The sequence below is a fragment of the Anoplopoma fimbria genome, chromosome 6 (genome assembly GCF_027596085.1).
Source record: "Anoplopoma fimbria isolate UVic2021 breed Golden Eagle Sablefish chromosome 6, Afim_UVic_2022, whole genome shotgun sequence".
Lineage (NCBI taxonomy): Eukaryota > Metazoa > Chordata > Actinopteri > Perciformes > Anoplopomatidae > Anoplopoma > Anoplopoma fimbria.
The window spans coordinates 21,352,457-21,370,918 of record NC_072454.1 but is presented as its reverse complement, the minus strand read 5'-3'; the positions used below and the strand labels follow the sequence as shown (position 1 = coordinate 21,370,918).

Sequence of the window (18,462 nt, the reverse complement as noted above, 5' to 3'; positions counted from 1 at the left end):
TATTTCAGCATACACATTTTTTTACGTTTTGGTTTGTTGCTTTGTCATCTTTATGGTCATCAAATATGCAAGGTATTTTACGAAGAGTAATTTAATTTCAACCCACTCTTGAGTCATTTTTTAAAGGGGCATCTCAGTATGTTGTTGTTGCATGGACCGTGAGGTAAACCCTCAAGCTTTGAGGAGGGACCTATAACATTTTCCCAGTCCGGACACGTGATTTGAAAGTTAATGCAGAGTTTGTTTTTTTGGCATCAAGCTAGCCAGTTAGAAGAAGAAAACGTCCGGAAGTAGTTTGGCTTTACCGTTGATATAAAACACGCTTAAAAAAACCGTAAGAAAACAAATGCTGCTGCATCACACAGATGTGGCACCATTAAGGGAATTTCGACAAGGGTCAATTTGGTAAGTAATTAATATATATAAAAAAATGGATTTAAAATGTTTGATATTTTTTGTGTGCACATTTTTCCAACTGTACTCTATTGTCTGGTCAATTAAGTAAAAAAAAATAAAAAACAAAAAAAACAACTGCATTAGTTAACTGATCTGACTGCTTTGCATTAGTTACTTTTTAGAAGAGGAAAAAAAATATACCACAGGGGGAATGTTATAATGAAAATGATTGAACCTAAACTGCTTAAGCCAGTTTGTCTACGGGATAGTATAGTTGAGATGGTATGTATGTATATATATTTGGGACACATTATGGATCCAGAAAAAGATTTGTAATTTTGTTACTTTTTTTTTTTTTTTTTTTAACAGTGTGCCGCTTTACAGCGATACGTTTTATATATTATTTTGAAAAGGAAGTAAACGGAAGTAGTTTCTTACAATATCTTGTTTAACACTGGACAAAGACAACGCAGCCAGCTTATAGTTTCTCAGGAGACTTTAGGGACCATGGAGGCAACTGCCGGCACAGAACAGATACTTGTTTTTCCTCACTTGAAAGTATAAGAAATACTTATTTATTAATTATCACAACATACATCAAGCAAAGATACCCGACATGGATCTATAATGCCATTTACACGTCCTGCCACTCGTCGAAGCAGCGGAATTTTCTTTCGCCAGACTGGGAAAACACTCGCAATTTAACAGGCAAGTACCGTTAAAGTTAGACCTCCTTTTGTGTACACATTCTGCTATGTTTGTACCCTGCGGTGTCGTCCTGTAGCTAACTTCCAAACTTAAAGTGAGCTCACGAGGAAGTGAAACTCCCATCTTGGGGTCATTATTTTGTCTCTCTGCTGCCGTCAATAGTAAACGCAGCATTATGAGCGAGGAGGAATCCTGCGGGACGTGTTGTACAAGTTATCGCCACCTGTCGCGTGACGTCACTGTTTAACCAGCCCAGATTATACACAAAACTGTTTTTTTTTTTGCTTAAAAAAAACATATGTTGCTCTGATGGGTCACATAGAGAGGAAAAAAAAACAAAAAACTGTGATGTAAGATTTTCTGCGAATTCATCCTCAATTCGGCATGTAAATAATCGAATACAAAACGACATAATCTGACCCTGAGCCTTCCTCGTAGCACTTATTGCACTCGTATTAGTTGTTGCACTTACTGTATTCGTATCAGTTCGCTGCACTTATTGAATTTGTATTTGTTTACTGCACTTATCCTATTCGTAGTAGTTTGTAGCACTTACTATATTCGTATTAGTCTGTTGCAATTATTGTTTTCGTAGTAATTTGCCTCTGCACTATACTTTTGCTCTGGTTTATGCTTTAGATGCTTGTTTAAGAAAGGAGATGCACTTATGACTTCTGGTGACTAGTAGTTCTCTTGAATACCTGTGTTGAATACACTTCCTGTAAGTCGCTTTGGATAAAAGCGTCTGCTAAATGACTGTAATGTAATGTAATGTAATGTAATCTATGCAAATATTTCATTCATCAACAGCCTGGACCGTAGGTTTAGTGTGTTAAATAGACAGATTGAATAATGGAGTGCGGTGTGTGCTGTAGATATATGTGGACTTGGTGATTTATAACGACTTGCGTGGTTTGAGACCGTTTTAACACATCCACACAACACATCTTGTGTAGATTTTTAGAAGTGACACACACCTGTGACCCATGTTGAGTTTTCAATGAGACATGTGATTTAAGAGACACTATATAATGTCAAGAAAACATATTCCCCCTAATCTCTCAGAGCCTGGAGCATCAGTTGATGTGTGAGCAGTGTGATATTTCAGTCCAGCCTAGTAATCCACTTGCCTGCAGTGGTGTTTTGTAGCCGGTGACCCAAGACTTTGCCCCTCTGAAAGTCTCCAGCTCACAGATCGGTGTGTCTTTTGTCTATTGTTTGCATGGTAATTGGACTGCTGCTCAGAAGTTGCTTCCAGGCATTGGCAAGGGGTTCTCGGACTGTAAAACGTAACTAATATCAGCAGCCTCTAGCACCATATCATCTCCCTTTCTTTTTCTTTTTTTTTCTTTTTTAAGTAAAAGCCAAAGTATTTCCTGGTACAAGCCAAGACCCTGGTTTTTCAATCTCCTCAGAAATCTGCTAATGTGCTTAGTGCTCAGTTGTCTACCTCGAACCTGAGTCACAGGCCAGGAATTCACGAATGGTCTGGCAGCCTGGTTTGTTGTGCGACTGCCTCTCTTTTTTTTTTAATGCCAAGCTCGCTCTCTTTGCACAGGTGGAGTGGTAGTTTTGTATTTTTTATGCTCAGCTTTCTTTATTGGGTTTTCTGGAATCCATATTTGATTTTTACACATCAATATAGTATCACTGGAATATACTTACGCATTATATACATACAAACATATAGCTACCATTAAATCCATATATGTATACATATACAGACCTATACATAACAAGTGCAAGTCATATGTTTGAGACTAGAAATGTTCCCACTTTTCATGCTAAATTGAGGAATTTTATTTACAAATTTACATGTCGATTGATTGACTCAAAAAATGTAATCATAAATGCCTTGACTGTGCCAAAACAAAGTGACACATGGTATTCCTCTTGTTTGTGGAAACATTGGAACAGATGTCTCTATGTATTTGAACCATTGGGGACTTTTGTACTGCAATGACTATACCTGTGTCCTTGTGTTCTCGTATTGTAGAGTTTTCTATTTTATATGGACCCATGTGTCTGAAATAAAGTTGAATAAAATAAAAATAATAAAAGTGTCCTCAATAAAAAAAATAGAAGAAACACACTACACAATTTAAAAGGAAGTAAATAACATATATAAGAAACCAGAAAACAGGAAATAAAAAGGGACACATAACCACAGCTAAGCAGGGTATTTCCAACAAACAGGTTTTAAGTGTATTAAGAGAGCCACAAAGGCTATAAAGTCTGCTATGTGTTTTAGGAGTGACAGAGTCATAGTGGTCATAGACCATAGATAATAGATACACCAGGTGTAGCCCCGCCCTAAAGCATACCCTGCTTTATGATCTATTTGACTCTAAATGGACCATAATTTACTAAATGAACATCATGCTGTATTGAAGAAGACTTGAAACTAGAGATTGAGACCATAAACTCATGTTTACAATGTTTACTGAGGGAATAAATCAAGAGAGAAGTAGAGTCATTTTTTCATAGACTTCTATACAACCAGACTTTTTTCAAGCGGAGGAGCTGCTCCCCAATTACCGGTAGAGGAAATGCAAATTTGCATTTGTGTTTGTGCGTGGTATAGGGAAAAAAAGACTACTTTTTCCCCCCAAAAAATGTAAACCCTGTCAAATAAAGTGGTATACCTTGACATGATTGCCATTAACAAATGAGTCATTGCGACAGATCGCAGCTAGCCTCAGCCTTACACCATATGTATCATTAGTGCCTGTTTGTTTTCAAGACCACATTTCCCATAAATCCTGTTGCTTCCCGATCCAGCTGTACCTTTCATACTGAAGCTAAGACATGAGTCATTTCAGGTGTGCGGTCGTACTAACTACCAAGGTTTTACTGGGGCTAATACTGATTGGTTTTGACATGACAGAGAGAACACTGGTGACTTCTAGCCTTCTAACTTCTCATATAGGCTTCTGCACCACAGAACACTCGTAGGCCACTGATTTAAATCTTGTTACATTGATATTTCTTTATCTTGCTGGAGTACTTGGCCTGTGCAAGGCTTTATCCGGATGCTGGAAGAGAAGTGAAACAGAAGTGTTACTTCCACATGATAGTTCTGGGATGTTTTTCAGTTTAATTCTACAGTTAAGCTGTGAAGTATGGAACTTCAACTACAGACTTGAGTTTCAGCTGTTGCTCCGGTGCTGGTTGATGATGGTGTTTCCAGTAGACCTGTGTCATATGAGCTTAGCCTCTCCTGTATGGAAGGAGCTATACCACATACTACATGCCATTTTTTTACACAAGACATTTAGACATTGTCAGAGTTGCAAAAGCCTTTATTGTAAATAATAGAATGTGTAAGGGCTGGTGGTCAAATCTTCTGTACCACTTTAGATCATTTCATATCTTGATAACAATATATATAACGATGTAGTGTAGTTTTTGGTAATTTAATTAATAAAATGTATTTAATTAATTAGTATCTGCATTGGTATGCACAGCTCCTCCATAGTTTGTGTTCTCGTGTCAACCGTTGTATGTCGAACAACAGGTGCCTACATAAGCAGGCACAAGCAAAACATTGTGTTAATGCATTTCTATGTACCGTAGTCTGTAGTGCTTTTAAGGTGTGAAGAACTAAAAAATGAACGTTGTGTCTGTGCCGTGGTCGGCAACCCACTCGACCTCGTCCTGCAGCGTGAAGCCCGTCTCATTGAGTATGTTTTGTAGATGTGACTTTCTTGCTGTCATTCCTACAACCAATGAGTTTAGGAATAAATTGTTCACTATAGCACAATCTTAATTTTGAGTGCAAAGAGTGCGCCGGATTAATGCATTAAACTTTTAAAATATACACAATTAAGGGGGAATATTCCTGTATTTTTCCTAATGCAATATTTATCGTAGGAAAGAAATGCAATGTCCGCTTTTTCCAATATCGTGCAACCCTAGTTTGATTTCAGACAGTGGTAGAATAAAGGCAGCGTAGCATTTTTAGCTATCCATGGATTTTGTGTTGGCTGAAATGAATAGCACATTTTAAAAGTTGCAGAAAGTTAGCCAACTAAGCCACCGTCCCCAGTGGAATTTTATGTTGCCAACTGACTCGTTTTAAAACAAGAACCCTGTAAGGGGTCTAAATGATACGTTCGATGGCTTACTTAATGGTAGTATGCTTAAAGACTGAAGTTAAATCTGCATGTTTAATGCAAAAAGTACCAAGTCTCACCAGTTGATCATCTGTAGAAGAAATTGAAATAATCAATCTGCATTGTTCTTGCATTGCAGCATAGCATTACTCCAAGCAGTGTGCATGTCATGACTTACAATACAATAAGTGTCAAATTAGTTGTTCCAAGTGTTTTAAAAGGTTTTTTTCTCCACAGCTTATTTTGGACCTGCAGTTGTGACAAATGGATAGCTTTAGGCTACGTTTTTTTCACTTGCACTCGAAGAACCTCCGCACCAACGACATGTTTTGTGTGTCTGCGTGACTTTGACTTATCTGTCTATGCAGCTGTATGGGGAACTATCATAAGCATGTGTAAAAGTGACCAGCAAAAGGAAAATCTGATGTATGAGACTGACTGGTCAGCTGAAAGTGGTCTATTTCGATCGGCAGCCGATCGCTTGAGGAAACTCTAGATATATTGCCAAGCCCTTCCTTGGGTTATTGAGCCTAAGTGTCAGAAATATGGGACGAATTTAATTTTCAGCATAAGCTGCAAACTCTTTAAATGTTCAGTTTTTCTGAGACTACAGCACGCCACTTTAATATGCAGAGAAAAATACAGTCACTTAAGCTATGATTGGAAAACCGCTGTTCGGGAAAGGGGTTTAGCAAATGGTCACTTGACCCTAAAAAAGGTTGAAAGCAAAGTGTTTATAAAACAATACAACAGGTGTCTTGTAGATGGAGTCAGGGTGAACTTTTGGACACCTGCTCCCAGCTGTCCCTCCTTGTCTCTGGAGCACACGCTGCAAGTTACGGTACTCCCTGCTGCTGGGGCCAAGGTCTGGAATTGGTTTGGGGTCCGTACGCGTGGGGGAAACAGATCACACACACACGCTGGGCCAGACAACCTTCCACTGCTTCTGATGCACTAGGAACATTTCTTTAGCAAAAAACCTAAAGAACAATTTTCATAGTGAAATTTTAATTTAGATCTAAAGGTGAGTATTTAAGGACTTTTGGAAAGTCCAATCACATCAACTAAAAATTAGCATGCTAAAATGATATGCTACATAGGGAGTCGTGACACCATTGCCTGTGTTTTGAGGTAATGTGTGTGAACAAAAAGCTTAAGTTGCATCTAAACAGTAGTATCCCTGCCACAAACACACATACTGAGTAGGCGTTTATACATAACTGTAAATTTCAGCCCATTCACTTCCTCATTGTCTGACCATACCATCTCACATATGTCATGAGGACTAACCAGCTCATTTCCCATTGGTTCCTTTTATGGTATGACATTTCACCTGCCTCATTATAGGATCATGGGTTATCAATCAAATGAGAAGCAACCAGATGTTTTAGTTAGAATGTTCTAGTGTAATGAAGGGGACAGTGGCTCAGCAGTTTTTGCTGTCTCCATGCCTGTATGATCCTGAATAGGGATAAAGGGATGCAGATCAAGTGAAATGGTGAGTCTACATTTTTTTGGAGGTATGAAGTTATTTTTGTTAGACTAGCAAGCTGTCTGAGGTGTATGTGCCCTTTCCCATACACACAGGACAAGTATGGAAAATGGATGTATTTAAATCCTGGGCTGCAATTTGTTCAGTTACAGCTAAGCACTGCCATGCATTATAAAACACCTCCTTTGCGTGACCAATTGTAATCTGTTGAAATTTATGTATTACAATTTCAGTACACAAATAGTTATAATAAGATGTGAAATGTAACATTTCAAATTAAAAGAGGACTAACTAAGCTTGATCACAGTCTAGTACATGATTATCCAGCAGCAGCTAATACCGGGACCTTGACCACAACACATGTGACGGATGCGTAGTTTCTACTATAAGTTGTAAAGACAGTTTGGCTCTTAGGTCAGAGGATATTACTCATCTCAGATCCTGCTGTCAGGTCCTGATCGTAGAATCAGGCATTGCCTTGCCGGTGTTTCTCAACACACTAACTTAAATTCCAAGAACATGAAAACACTGGTTTTACATTTGTTTTTAAGAAGCTCACCTGTTGACTTCACTTATGTGTTGGGTTTTCTACAGACACCGGAACCCACTTGTACCAAACTCTCAACTTCTAGAAGTCAGAATTACTAAGCATTTAACCTGTAACCTCATTAAGCAGTGAGCTTCTCTTCAAAGTTGAATTAAGAAAACTCCCGGGAAATTCTGGTGACACTGTATTTGTTGCCCCTGTTAACTGGTGGTCATTTTACTGACGACAGAGTGACACATACAGAGTGACACATACGACAGGCGTGACTCATTTTCCGATTTCCCTATTACAACTCCGTTGAGTTTTATCAGCCATGCAGACTAATGTGACTAATTGTCACATGCAGTATAATCCCTGTGTATGTAAAGATGGATGGAGAGAGAGAGCTTTGATTAATAAATTCAAACGAACTGCATGGCTGCATACAACTATGAGCATGTAGGGAATAATGTTGTTTGCAATTCCGGGTGTCCCTTCAAAAAACAAAAGGGCCATTTAGTGTATCACTGGACAACTGCCAGTCCACTGTTTATTTTTCCTAGACTGACAACTGCAGGGGCCTTCCTGTTTACCAGGCAAGGACTGTAAACCCATTCACACACACACAAAAACACAATCAAAACAACTCAGAAAACGCTCACTCTTCTGCTTTGTTTTGACCAGAGGGGTCGGTCCAACAGAGCCCCCACTAGAGACGTGAAAAGGAAAGGGGGAGTGAGAGAGACGGGAAATAAATAAGTTAAATAAAAACAGCAAGGTTGCATGCCTTCTGTCGCTCTGTGGCCTCTGTTGCTTTCCAGGAAATAAAACTGTTGTTGTACATGACAGACAGTAAAAAACACGGAAAACTAATCTAGCCTTTTTTCCAATATTTTTTTCCCCCTTGGCCCCAAAACACATAGCTGTACATGTGGGGTTAATTGTTGGGGCCACTTTTTCAATCATAGCCGGAACCAGTTTGTTTTTATTAATGGAGCTGTATATAATGTCATTATTCAGTGTTAAAATAGCGCACAAAGAAAGCATGCTGTTCTTCTCCACTTGGCCTAATGAGTCTATGTTCAGTACAGAATGAATTTGCTTCCTTAATAGATTGTATCGCTGAGGAGCCTGCATTATATATGTTCGAACCTTTCATACTCTTATCACCTCTGCACAACTGGCCTGCATGAAGTGATCATTATGGAATTTGTCAAGCACGTGAGGCTGGTCTCATCCTGCATTCGTAGCGATACCTACGAAAGAAAATGCGCCGTAATTCGTAGATATCGCACAAAATGTTTTCCACGTAATCTTGAACGAGGAAGATTAAAAACCGCTAAATCACACAGGGCGGGGGATGGGTCCAACCAGCAGCGATCTTTCAGCCATGTGAAACAACAAGACAATGTTGATGTTTTTGTCACGAAGCTTTGGTACTTCCGTAATGGCACTGTTGTTGAACTGAGTTTCCTGTGAAGACAGAACTTTATTTTGAAAAACCCCTGTGCATATAACAAGCGGAAATTGACACGTGTTACAGGCTTTTGCAGGAAAACACACAAAAACGAACCGTTGTGTAAGGATGGGTTGAACTTGTCCTGGAGTCACCAAAGCACCTTAAGTGGGTCCTTTGGAATGCGAACAGAACAGCTGTGGTGATTGAAGGTCCATCTGTCCGTACCCTAACTCTAATGGTGGAGACACAACAAATCTGGCCAATAAATTAGCATAATTTTTTTTTTGTATATATTAAATTGATAGAAGAGGTCCTGTCTTTTCCAAAGAATAGAGATAAACTTTTTTTTTATCGATTTAGTAATGGTTTATTTCAACCTATTTCTCTTTTGCCTCTAAAAAGTTGCGAAGAATTACCGTCCTCAGCCTCTATGGACCAGCCTAGTCTGTTTCCAACTGTTCCTGGACAGCAAATGTTTTGTCCAGCAGGATTCCTGCCGAGTCTCTCCAATGAGTCAACATCGGACATGCCTATCTGTCCAACAACACCCGAAAGATTTGTGCTTTCAAAACAATCTTCTGTCAGAGCACTCGTCAGGAAATGACTGCCAATGGTGTTGTCCTCTTACACGTGTCTTTCTTAAAGGGGATGTCTCGAAGGTTCATGCCTCGAAACAGCTGGCTCACATCAGCTGCAGTAACCAGATCCATCACAACATCTGGGTCAAGCTCACATGCGTGTTTTTGCCTCTGAACGTGCAAAATCAGCAACAACGCTTTTCTGTGAGAAACAATGAGAAGGATTTGGTAATTGTTGTTTTGAGGGAAAATGCTGACAGAGCTCCATTTAAGACCAAATGAAGACACGATTCTTGTTGCTGCAAGTGAGCTTGCAAGCTGCACATTTTTTTTTTTCTGACTTCCAGTAGTTGCAGTTCTCCCTTGACTGCAGAAATGTAGAATTGTACTCAGGGATGTGTTTGGTTACCCTGACTTCACTGTTGTTGGTATGGTTATAGGGAAACAGCACATTTTGACTACACCTAACAATGATGCTGGTCACATTACTTTCAGTTTAACAACTGACGTTCAACCTTTTCAACCCCACTGACCCTCTGGTTGGTGAGCCATTACAAACTTATGTTGTACAGCTAAATGCTGAAATCCACTTTTTTTTGGGTTTTTTTCCCTTTTACGTTTCGATAGAATCGTGCAACCAAGGAAGTATCGGGCTTAAATATTGAATTTAGTGTCAACATCACACAGCCTCAATGAAAATAGTACTATTTGATAAAGAATGATACTGTCAGTTAATATGAATTGGATGATTTTTCAAACCTTTAGAGCTGTGTCTCTGTAAACAACTTACTGCTGGGGTGGAAAATGACACTGAGAGCAGGGGAAATTAAACAAGGAGAGTTCCACATATGTCGTACAAATCAGGAATAAAATGACGGTGGGTAAAGACATATTTAAAAACTGAAGAGCTTTTAAATTGACTTTGTGCAAACACAGTTGATTTGTGCGGCATTAGAGGATATGGGCGAAACTCACGACTCATTTAATAAAAGATTAAACACGACAATTTGACAATATTTGTTGTTATTTGATAACCGCTAATAAATACAACAGTTTGTCTAGGGGCAAGTAAGAATTAACTTTGGGCTGGTAGATTTCTGACCAACTTCCCTAACTTGGCAAGTAAAGAAAAAACATTGACGTTGCACCCTGTCAAGTAATAATTCTCTTTTGTTTCATCACTACAAATGACCATTTTCAAATTGTCATTTAAATCATTGTTATTATAGGGATTTCGTGGCAACTTTAAAGCCTCTTAAGAAAAACATAATGTTGTGGTTGATACTTGTTACACACATACAGGTTACAACACATGTTTTTGACCTTGAAAACAAGTTGAGGAAAACCGTTTGTCCTTAAGGTCCCTTAGATAGCTCATCACACCATGAGATCATTATATGCAGATGAGATCTGCCCAGTGTATGTTGTTAATGTTCACATTTACGGCTTTTTTTATGAGCACTTGCAGGACTCCCTGGAAACAGCTATTGACAAAGAATCTTAATTTATCAATTTTAATTAATTTAGAAAATGCCAATCGGTTCGGCTGAACAGACCAGGAACAAGTGTTTGTTTGATTGCCCTTTTTTTGGTCTTTATTTTCTCTTGTCACACAACTAACTTTCATTTCTTAAGAAGTGTTTGAAAAATGGCATACAAAGACAGAATAAACATGTCACAAAGCTGCATAATATCTCTTTCAAACCACTTTTGTCTCCATAACTCTCCTCTGAGACGGATCTTGAGTGGACAAAACAGAGCTGCTTTGTTTTGCTTTTCTTTCTGGGTAGAGCTCTAATGTCCTCTTTCATTTACAGACAGTTCAGCAGACAGAGCCAGACCGAGGAGGCTCTACAGACACCATGTCCACCAGTACCATCAGTCAACCCTGCAAGCAGGAGAGGAAAGGCAGTTTTTTCAAGGTACGTGCCACTCAAAGAGTTATAATTGTGGGCCAAACATTTTTTATTTTTTTTTGCACACAGAACTGTAAAGACAGTAGACACTAGCCATTTTAGTTTGCATAAAGATCCTGGACAAGTGTGTTATCGCTCCAGGTATTTGTGGGTGGTGGTGGGGAGGGTAAACTTTACAGTTACAGGCTAAATCCTGGAGAAGATTAAAGAGGAGGAGAAAGGTGGAGCCGGCCTAAGTGTAGCTCCGTGGTTTGTTTTTCTCTTAGAGTTTTCTTCTCTGCTTATTCTGGTAAAGCTCAGTTTCTCCTGGATTGCTTAACAGAGATTGCTTTTAAAGGAAGCCGTAACAGTGAGCATCATATTCAGATAATGGGAAATGGGGCTCTCATCAAATATTCCCACCTTACAAACTCATGACATGACGGAATACAGGATCTGACTGAATACATCTCCCCACCACATTGAATTGGTATATCTTTCTTTGGGACACTGTGTATAATAAAGTCACTATTTAAAAACAAAAACCCAATAATAATGTATTTATTTTGTATAGCGCTTTAATAAGTACTCAAAGGCACTTTACATGGTAAAAGCAGAAACAGTTAAAGCAATAGCAATATAAGCAAAGCAAATAAATACAATTCTAACGGTAAGCAACATACAAAAATAAAACAACAACAACAACTAAAAACAACAAAAAAACATGTCATGTCATTTGCTCTGAGTAACCCAAGGAAAATGTCATTGCTTGTTTCTAAGGATACTTTTCAGCCCTGTAACCAACACATGTAAGCCAATGTATCAAATCCATGTATTCAAATTCGAACCCAGCACAAGTAGTAAAGAAGATATAATGGGTAGTAATGGGCTGCATTAGACAAACAGATTTAGGGTCTCTGTATGAAACCTAAAAGAAGAATTAGTCAAAGCATAACATCACCTCAAATTGCATGTAGTTTGCTGGCTTAGTAGAAGCTGCCTAGTGTGCTCAACTATCTGATAGAAACAGTTCAAAGACTAACCTCGCCAGTGTTTAGTGTAAAAGGCTGTGTCACTGTTTATCTGCCGCCTGTGATAATTACAGGCCGGCCTTAAACACACACGGCCCTAAAATGTAACCACACCTCACAGCCAGCGAGCCAGAAAGAAAACGTAACATGAAGGTGGGCTGGATGAAGAATGATTAATAATGTGACAAGGGGTCAGTGAGTCCAGGAATCTCCACTCAACAAATAAACTGCTCATAAAGTACGATCAGTGCAAACTGTCATGAATGTACCTTATGAGATGCTACTGAAAATACTATAGAACCTAAGAAGATATTTGTTATGCTAACTTAAGCTAACACCAGACACAAAAGTTGAATTTCAGTGTAGCTATCTAATAGTTTTAGCTAATATAGAGAAAGGTCACACATAGAGGTGACTGGCATCAGTTCAAGGTAACTCCCCAAAGTAAACTACGTGGCTTTAAACGTGGAAGCAAGAATTAACAATGTTATATTTATTGTATGAATTAAGGGGCTAGAATTGTATCATACATAATGTCATACTTTATACCAGTTATGGATATCGAGACAGTATAACAGTGAGTGCCGTTTTCCAGCCTCTTTCTCAAGGTTTATTCTGCCCTCACCAATGCCAAGCACATACTTTCCCCATGAGGATCATTTTATTAGTTAAAGGTGATTTTATTTCAATGCAGCAGGCACTTGACCATGTGGAATTTTCTGCACAGTGCCACCGTATGCCATCTCGTGTCAGCGGTAGATTTCATGCCAAATACGGCCGCAGTTTCCTTGTAAAAGTCGCTGTGAATTCCCGCAAGAGCTTAACCGTTTTTCAGTAGAGCTGAAGACTGGAAAGGTTTTTTTTTGGGGGGGGGGTTCATAGTCAAACCTGTTGCTTGCAGACATTGATCTCAAACACAGGTTTAGTGTGTTAGTATTAGTATTTCAAATATTTCCTAGCATGCCGATAATACAATGGGATTTGCACTACATCTGGATCACGCCAATAAAGGCTTTTGAATTTACAATAAAGTTCCCATAAAATAAAAAGCAAGTAATTTCTTTAAAATCCAATACAGTCTCCGACTGAAGAAGAAAAAAACAGTGCCCAATGCATATTGGTGTCAGGAACACATTCAGAATGTGCTTCTGTAATTTTAAATGTTTGAGAACGTGAAAAGAGCCTTTGACAAATAAAATGAGTCAACATTTGTGATTTCCTTTGAAATAGCTGAGGGAATGTTTCTGTCTCTTTTCCTAAGCAGCTGATTTGATGTTACCCAACAGAGACATTGCCCAACTAGACAGATAACTGAGAAACGAAACAAATGCTGGCATGTGTCACACTGAAAAAATGAGGTTCAATCTAAATTCAACTGGTTATTGTATTCCTATGAAACAAAAGCGATTAGAACTTGTTGTTTCTGTTCCATTACACCCTGTAATATTCTAGTCTGAAAGATCTGCTGCCAAAAAAAAGGACCATGTCTTTGTTGTAGGGGAATTGTTGCTGAATGATCGCAGTCAGCGCTAACCTCAGTGACAAAAACATTCTCTGTAAGAAAAGCGAACCACCCACAGGAATGATGAGACTTATATAAATAGATAATTTAGATAATGTGTTTAAGAATTGGCTTTTATTGTTCTATTTTAGGTCTCAACAGCACATTGAAATTGAAATTTCTCACAGAGCCCTTTTATGTTGTAACACAATTCTTGTATCCTCTATACAATGAGCAACAGCCCAAATTACATGATATGTAATAATTCATATTATTGTGTATATACTTTTTACAACAAAGCGTGATAAGCCAAGACTACAAATTAACATAAAGCAAAAAGTATATATATATATATATATATATATATATATGTATATATATATATATAAACTGGCTCAGCATATGTGACAATGGAGGAGGGAGACAAGTCAGGTTGAGAGTGATAAATGAAAGGATTTATTATCACTTAAACAATCATATTTACCAATAGCATGAGGTGTGGAGAGTAGTGGCATCAGTGGTGAATGTAGTGCATGGATGAGTTGAGATGTGTGTGTTGCTGTTGAGTGTAAAAGGAAGCCATCAAAAGAACCAAGAACCAACAACCTGTAGCAGCGTGGAGCCTAGGGGAGAGAGAGCGAGACAATGAGACCAGGCTGGCTTATATCACCTTGGGTAGAGGCCTAGCCAGGTGTGAGCAACTTGCCCTAACGACCCTCGCTTTCAGCCAACTCCTGCAGGAAGTAATCAGCTGCCGAAAGGGAGGGGTCGTAACACCCCCCTCCATAAGAACGAGGTTCCACCTCGTGTTATACATCAAACAAAGTGTCAATATGTCCCAAACTGTCATGGTTCATACGTTACCAATAACTGACAGTCAGTACCGCACTCCCTCCAGGCTGCATCCTCCAACACATCCCTCCATCCTCACCAACTCTAACTGCTGTTTTAACTGCAACTGCAGCAACTCCTTCTGTTGTTCAAATGTTAGAGCTCCAGGATTAGGCACTACACTAGTCACTGGACTGCTAACTGGCTGCCAGCACAAAACTCCAGCCTCAAACAGACCATCCCTTAAGCAGGTCTTCACACTCTCCTTTAACTTCTTATCTGGAATGTCAACTTCATAGTGCTCTGCTATCCTAAGAAGTTGTTCTTTAGTGCACTGCTCTAGCAAAGCCTGTGAAGGTTCCTGGATGAAACTCTCCACCAGGGAAGCCATCCTCAAAAACAAATCAGCCTAACAAGTTACAACTCTTGACTGAGACACGCCGAAAACCCAAAACCTGAGGTAACAGGTGAACAGGAGCCCCACCCCTATCCTGATGTTAACTACAACCATTAAAACTAGCTAACTAACTTGCCCTAGTCTTCGTGCAGTTAATGGTGGGGGGTACTTATGCACGCGAAACCAGCGGTGTGAAGAAGGCAACCAGAGGACTGGCAACCCTCTCCCAACCCTAGAGGTGCTCCCGAGCAAATAGCTCTACCCACCTTCGCCGCCACCTAAATTGATCACCACGAGTCCCCTAGAGGAACCCGCTACCAAACCTAACAGGGGGTAGAAACTCCTGCTCCAACAGATACCAACATACCCCAGGTAGGGCTAACCGCAAAGCCCCAGTCAAATCTAATCACCTTCACCACAAACAGAAATGGACCAAATACCTCTCCTTTAATTTCCTACAAGAAATAACCAGCACTGACAACAACCTGACATTTCCCCTCCCAGAACAGTTGATGATTAACCACAGCACAGTCAGCTATGTCCAACAACAAGTAGTGTACACTCCAACAAAGAACCAAAAACCATTGTCTGCAAGAGGAGGAAGCACACACCAACCTAAACCGGGCCAATTTACCAGTACAGTCAAAATTTAAGCTATTTTAATCCTAGTACTGGATCCCGGACGAGCCCCCACTTGTCACAAACTGGCTCAGCATATGTGACAAGGAGGGGAGACAAGTCAGGTTGAAAGTGATAAATGAAAGGATTTATTATCACTTAAACAATCATATTTACCAATAGCATGAGGTGTGGAGAGTAGTGGCATCAGTGGTGAATGTAGTGCATGGATGAGTTGAGATGTGTGTGTTGCTGTTGAGTGTAAAAGGAAGCCATCAAAAGAACCAAGAACCAACAACCTGTAGCAGCGTGGAGCCTAGGGGAGAGAGAGCGAGACAATGAGACCAGGCTGGCTTATATCACCTTGGGTAGAGGCCTAGCCAGGTGTGAGCAACTTGCCCTAACGACCCTCGCTTTCAGCCAACTCCTGCAGGAAGTAATCAGCTGCCGAAAGGGAGGGGTCGTAATATATATATATATATATATATATATATATATGTATATATATATGTATATATATATATATGTATATATATATGTATATATATATATGTATATATATATATATATATATATATATATATATATATATATATATATGTATATATATGTATATATATATATATATATATGTATATATATATATATATATATGTATATATATATATATATATATATATATATATATATACATATACATATATATATATATATACATATACATATATATATACATATACATATATACATATACATATATATATATATATATATATATATATATATATATATATATATATATATATATGTGTATATATGTATATATATGTATGTGTGTATATATATGCGTGTCTGAATATATATGAATTATTTCCTGCCAGTGCTCCTCATAGTAACTCTGGTTAGTCAGTGGGTAGTGGTTAAGCCGGGGGTAGATTGTCTCACACCCACAAAACCTCAAGCTTGCAGAAATGAGAGCAAGTCCATACCTCAAGAAAAACAGTACAAATGCCCCAACACATCGGCTAAAAGCACCTCCACAGATACATGTTTGTTTTTTTAACTGATCTCTGACCTGTTATCATTCCTCAAAATAAACGTGATGTTCCTTGTGTCTTCTTTGTAGTTGATCGACTCATTTGCCTGGGAAATCGGCACCCTGAAGAAGGAAATGGGGAAAAAGAAAGAGCCTCAAGAAGACCACAAGACAGATCCACTCCTTGGGTTAGTTCTGGTTCTGACTGGTTGTGTACATACATACTTTTTCTATGTCCCAGCCAGCATTACCATTTGATTTCATGCAGGGCTGTTCCCTGTGACCTCCAGCAGAGAGCACACTTTTAATTGCCTTAAATGTTGTTATGTGTGAAATGCGCTGGCCACATACTGACACAAAACTGTCACCAAGCTATGTTAGGCATCAGCAGATAGCGTGACAAACTGATGAGCTCACCGGGAACTGTTTTATAGTGGGTGTGTGGACCTCGTCCCGTAAGTCTCTGAACCCCGATGACTTCTTAAACTAGAAAACATTGGTTCCCAGGCTGTCCTCCAATGACAATGCAGTACCAGCTATGAAACAAAGAGTCTGAACATGTTTGTGAATAATCTCATGTTTGAATTCAGACCATAACCAGCTTACCTTGGCTGGAATGTTCAGTGTGCATTTCTGTTAATCCATTTTTCTGCAGCATTGTTTGTGTATAGTTCAGAAAGTACCGGCAGTAGGAAGTAACTGTGATGAATTCCAGTTAGTTCATCTGTTTTAGAAATATTAAAGGTAAAGTAAGTTAATTATTCATGGTCGGTCTAATATAGCTAGTAGATTTTTATTCTTATTAGTAATTTACAATGTAAGTAACAAGTGCATTCACTTCTATTTTACTTCTACTACATTTCAGACAAAAATGATTAGGCCACTACATTTTTATACAGCTATAGTTAAAAGTATTTTTTTACATACAAAACATACATAAGGTTCTAAAATATGATGTATTTTTATTGGAACAACCACCCATCAGTATATAAAGAAAAAAATATTTTATGTGAGATCTAGCTCCCACTGACTGACCAAACTTCAGAATTTCCTTCATCCTGCCTTTTTCTTTCCTGCCTTTCTACCTTCTTGCAGTGAAGTCATGCAGCTGTGTTTATTTGTCCCTCAAGCTGTTACATTATAATCTTGAGCACACGTGACTTTGCCTCAATTTGCATTAACCTCTCCACAGTTGTTTGCTTCCACTTGTGTCTTTCCATTTCCCTTCTAAAACGTAAACATCATCTAATCAAGAAGCATGGGCTCCTAATTTCAGATAAGGCACGTAGGCATGACTCTGCTGGTCATGTGTGCACTTAACCTGGGTTCTAATGTAGTTTAAAATGTTCATAAGAAAAATTTAACACAAAGAAAAATAGATATGGCAGCAATGCAAAGGGATGAAAATAGATATCATCACTGCAGCGTTGCACTTCATCCAAAGTTTTTGAAAGTGAGACTGAAGGCGAAGACACGCATTACTGTTATTGAGCTTATTACAAATATGATTTGGGCCTGACAGCTCATTGGAACAATTAGGACCGGGTGTGTTCAGTTGGTGTTGAGGCATTCTGTCAGAAATCAATCACTATTAGGACCCCACCCCTTTTGATTTGAACATATTCAAACTTCAGTTTCTCCCTTTTCCGACTATAAAAAAATAAAAAGATCTCTTTCAGATGAATGTCTATTTCAATTTTTTCTGTTTTGTTTAGTGACTTGACTCACCCAGTGTTTTTCGCTACAATTTCTTATTATTATTTCCATTATCATTCACTATGCTTTGGTAGCTGCCCCGATTTTCAAATCTATGTATTTTGGTGGAAATATACATTATGTAGTGATTCCAAGCTTTGTAGGCTCGTAGATTATACACGTT

General features: G+C 38.7%; 1 protein-coding gene across 1 annotated transcript in view; it reads left to right on the top strand.

Annotated features, from left to right (window-relative positions):
- Positions 1–366: 366 nt before the first annotated feature.
- rin2a (Ras and Rab interactor 2a) overlaps positions 367–18,462 on the top strand; it is a 42,735-nt gene continuing 24,639 nt past the window's right edge. The window contains exons 1-3 of the mRNA XM_054600576.1: positions 367–405; positions 11,092–11,196; positions 16,674–16,771. Coding sequence (XP_054456551.1) covers positions 11,137–11,196; positions 16,674–16,771 — 158 coding nt within the window. The 5' untranslated portion in view covers positions 367–405; positions 11,092–11,136. The remainder of the gene's footprint in view (positions 406–11,091; positions 11,197–16,673; positions 16,772–18,462) is intronic.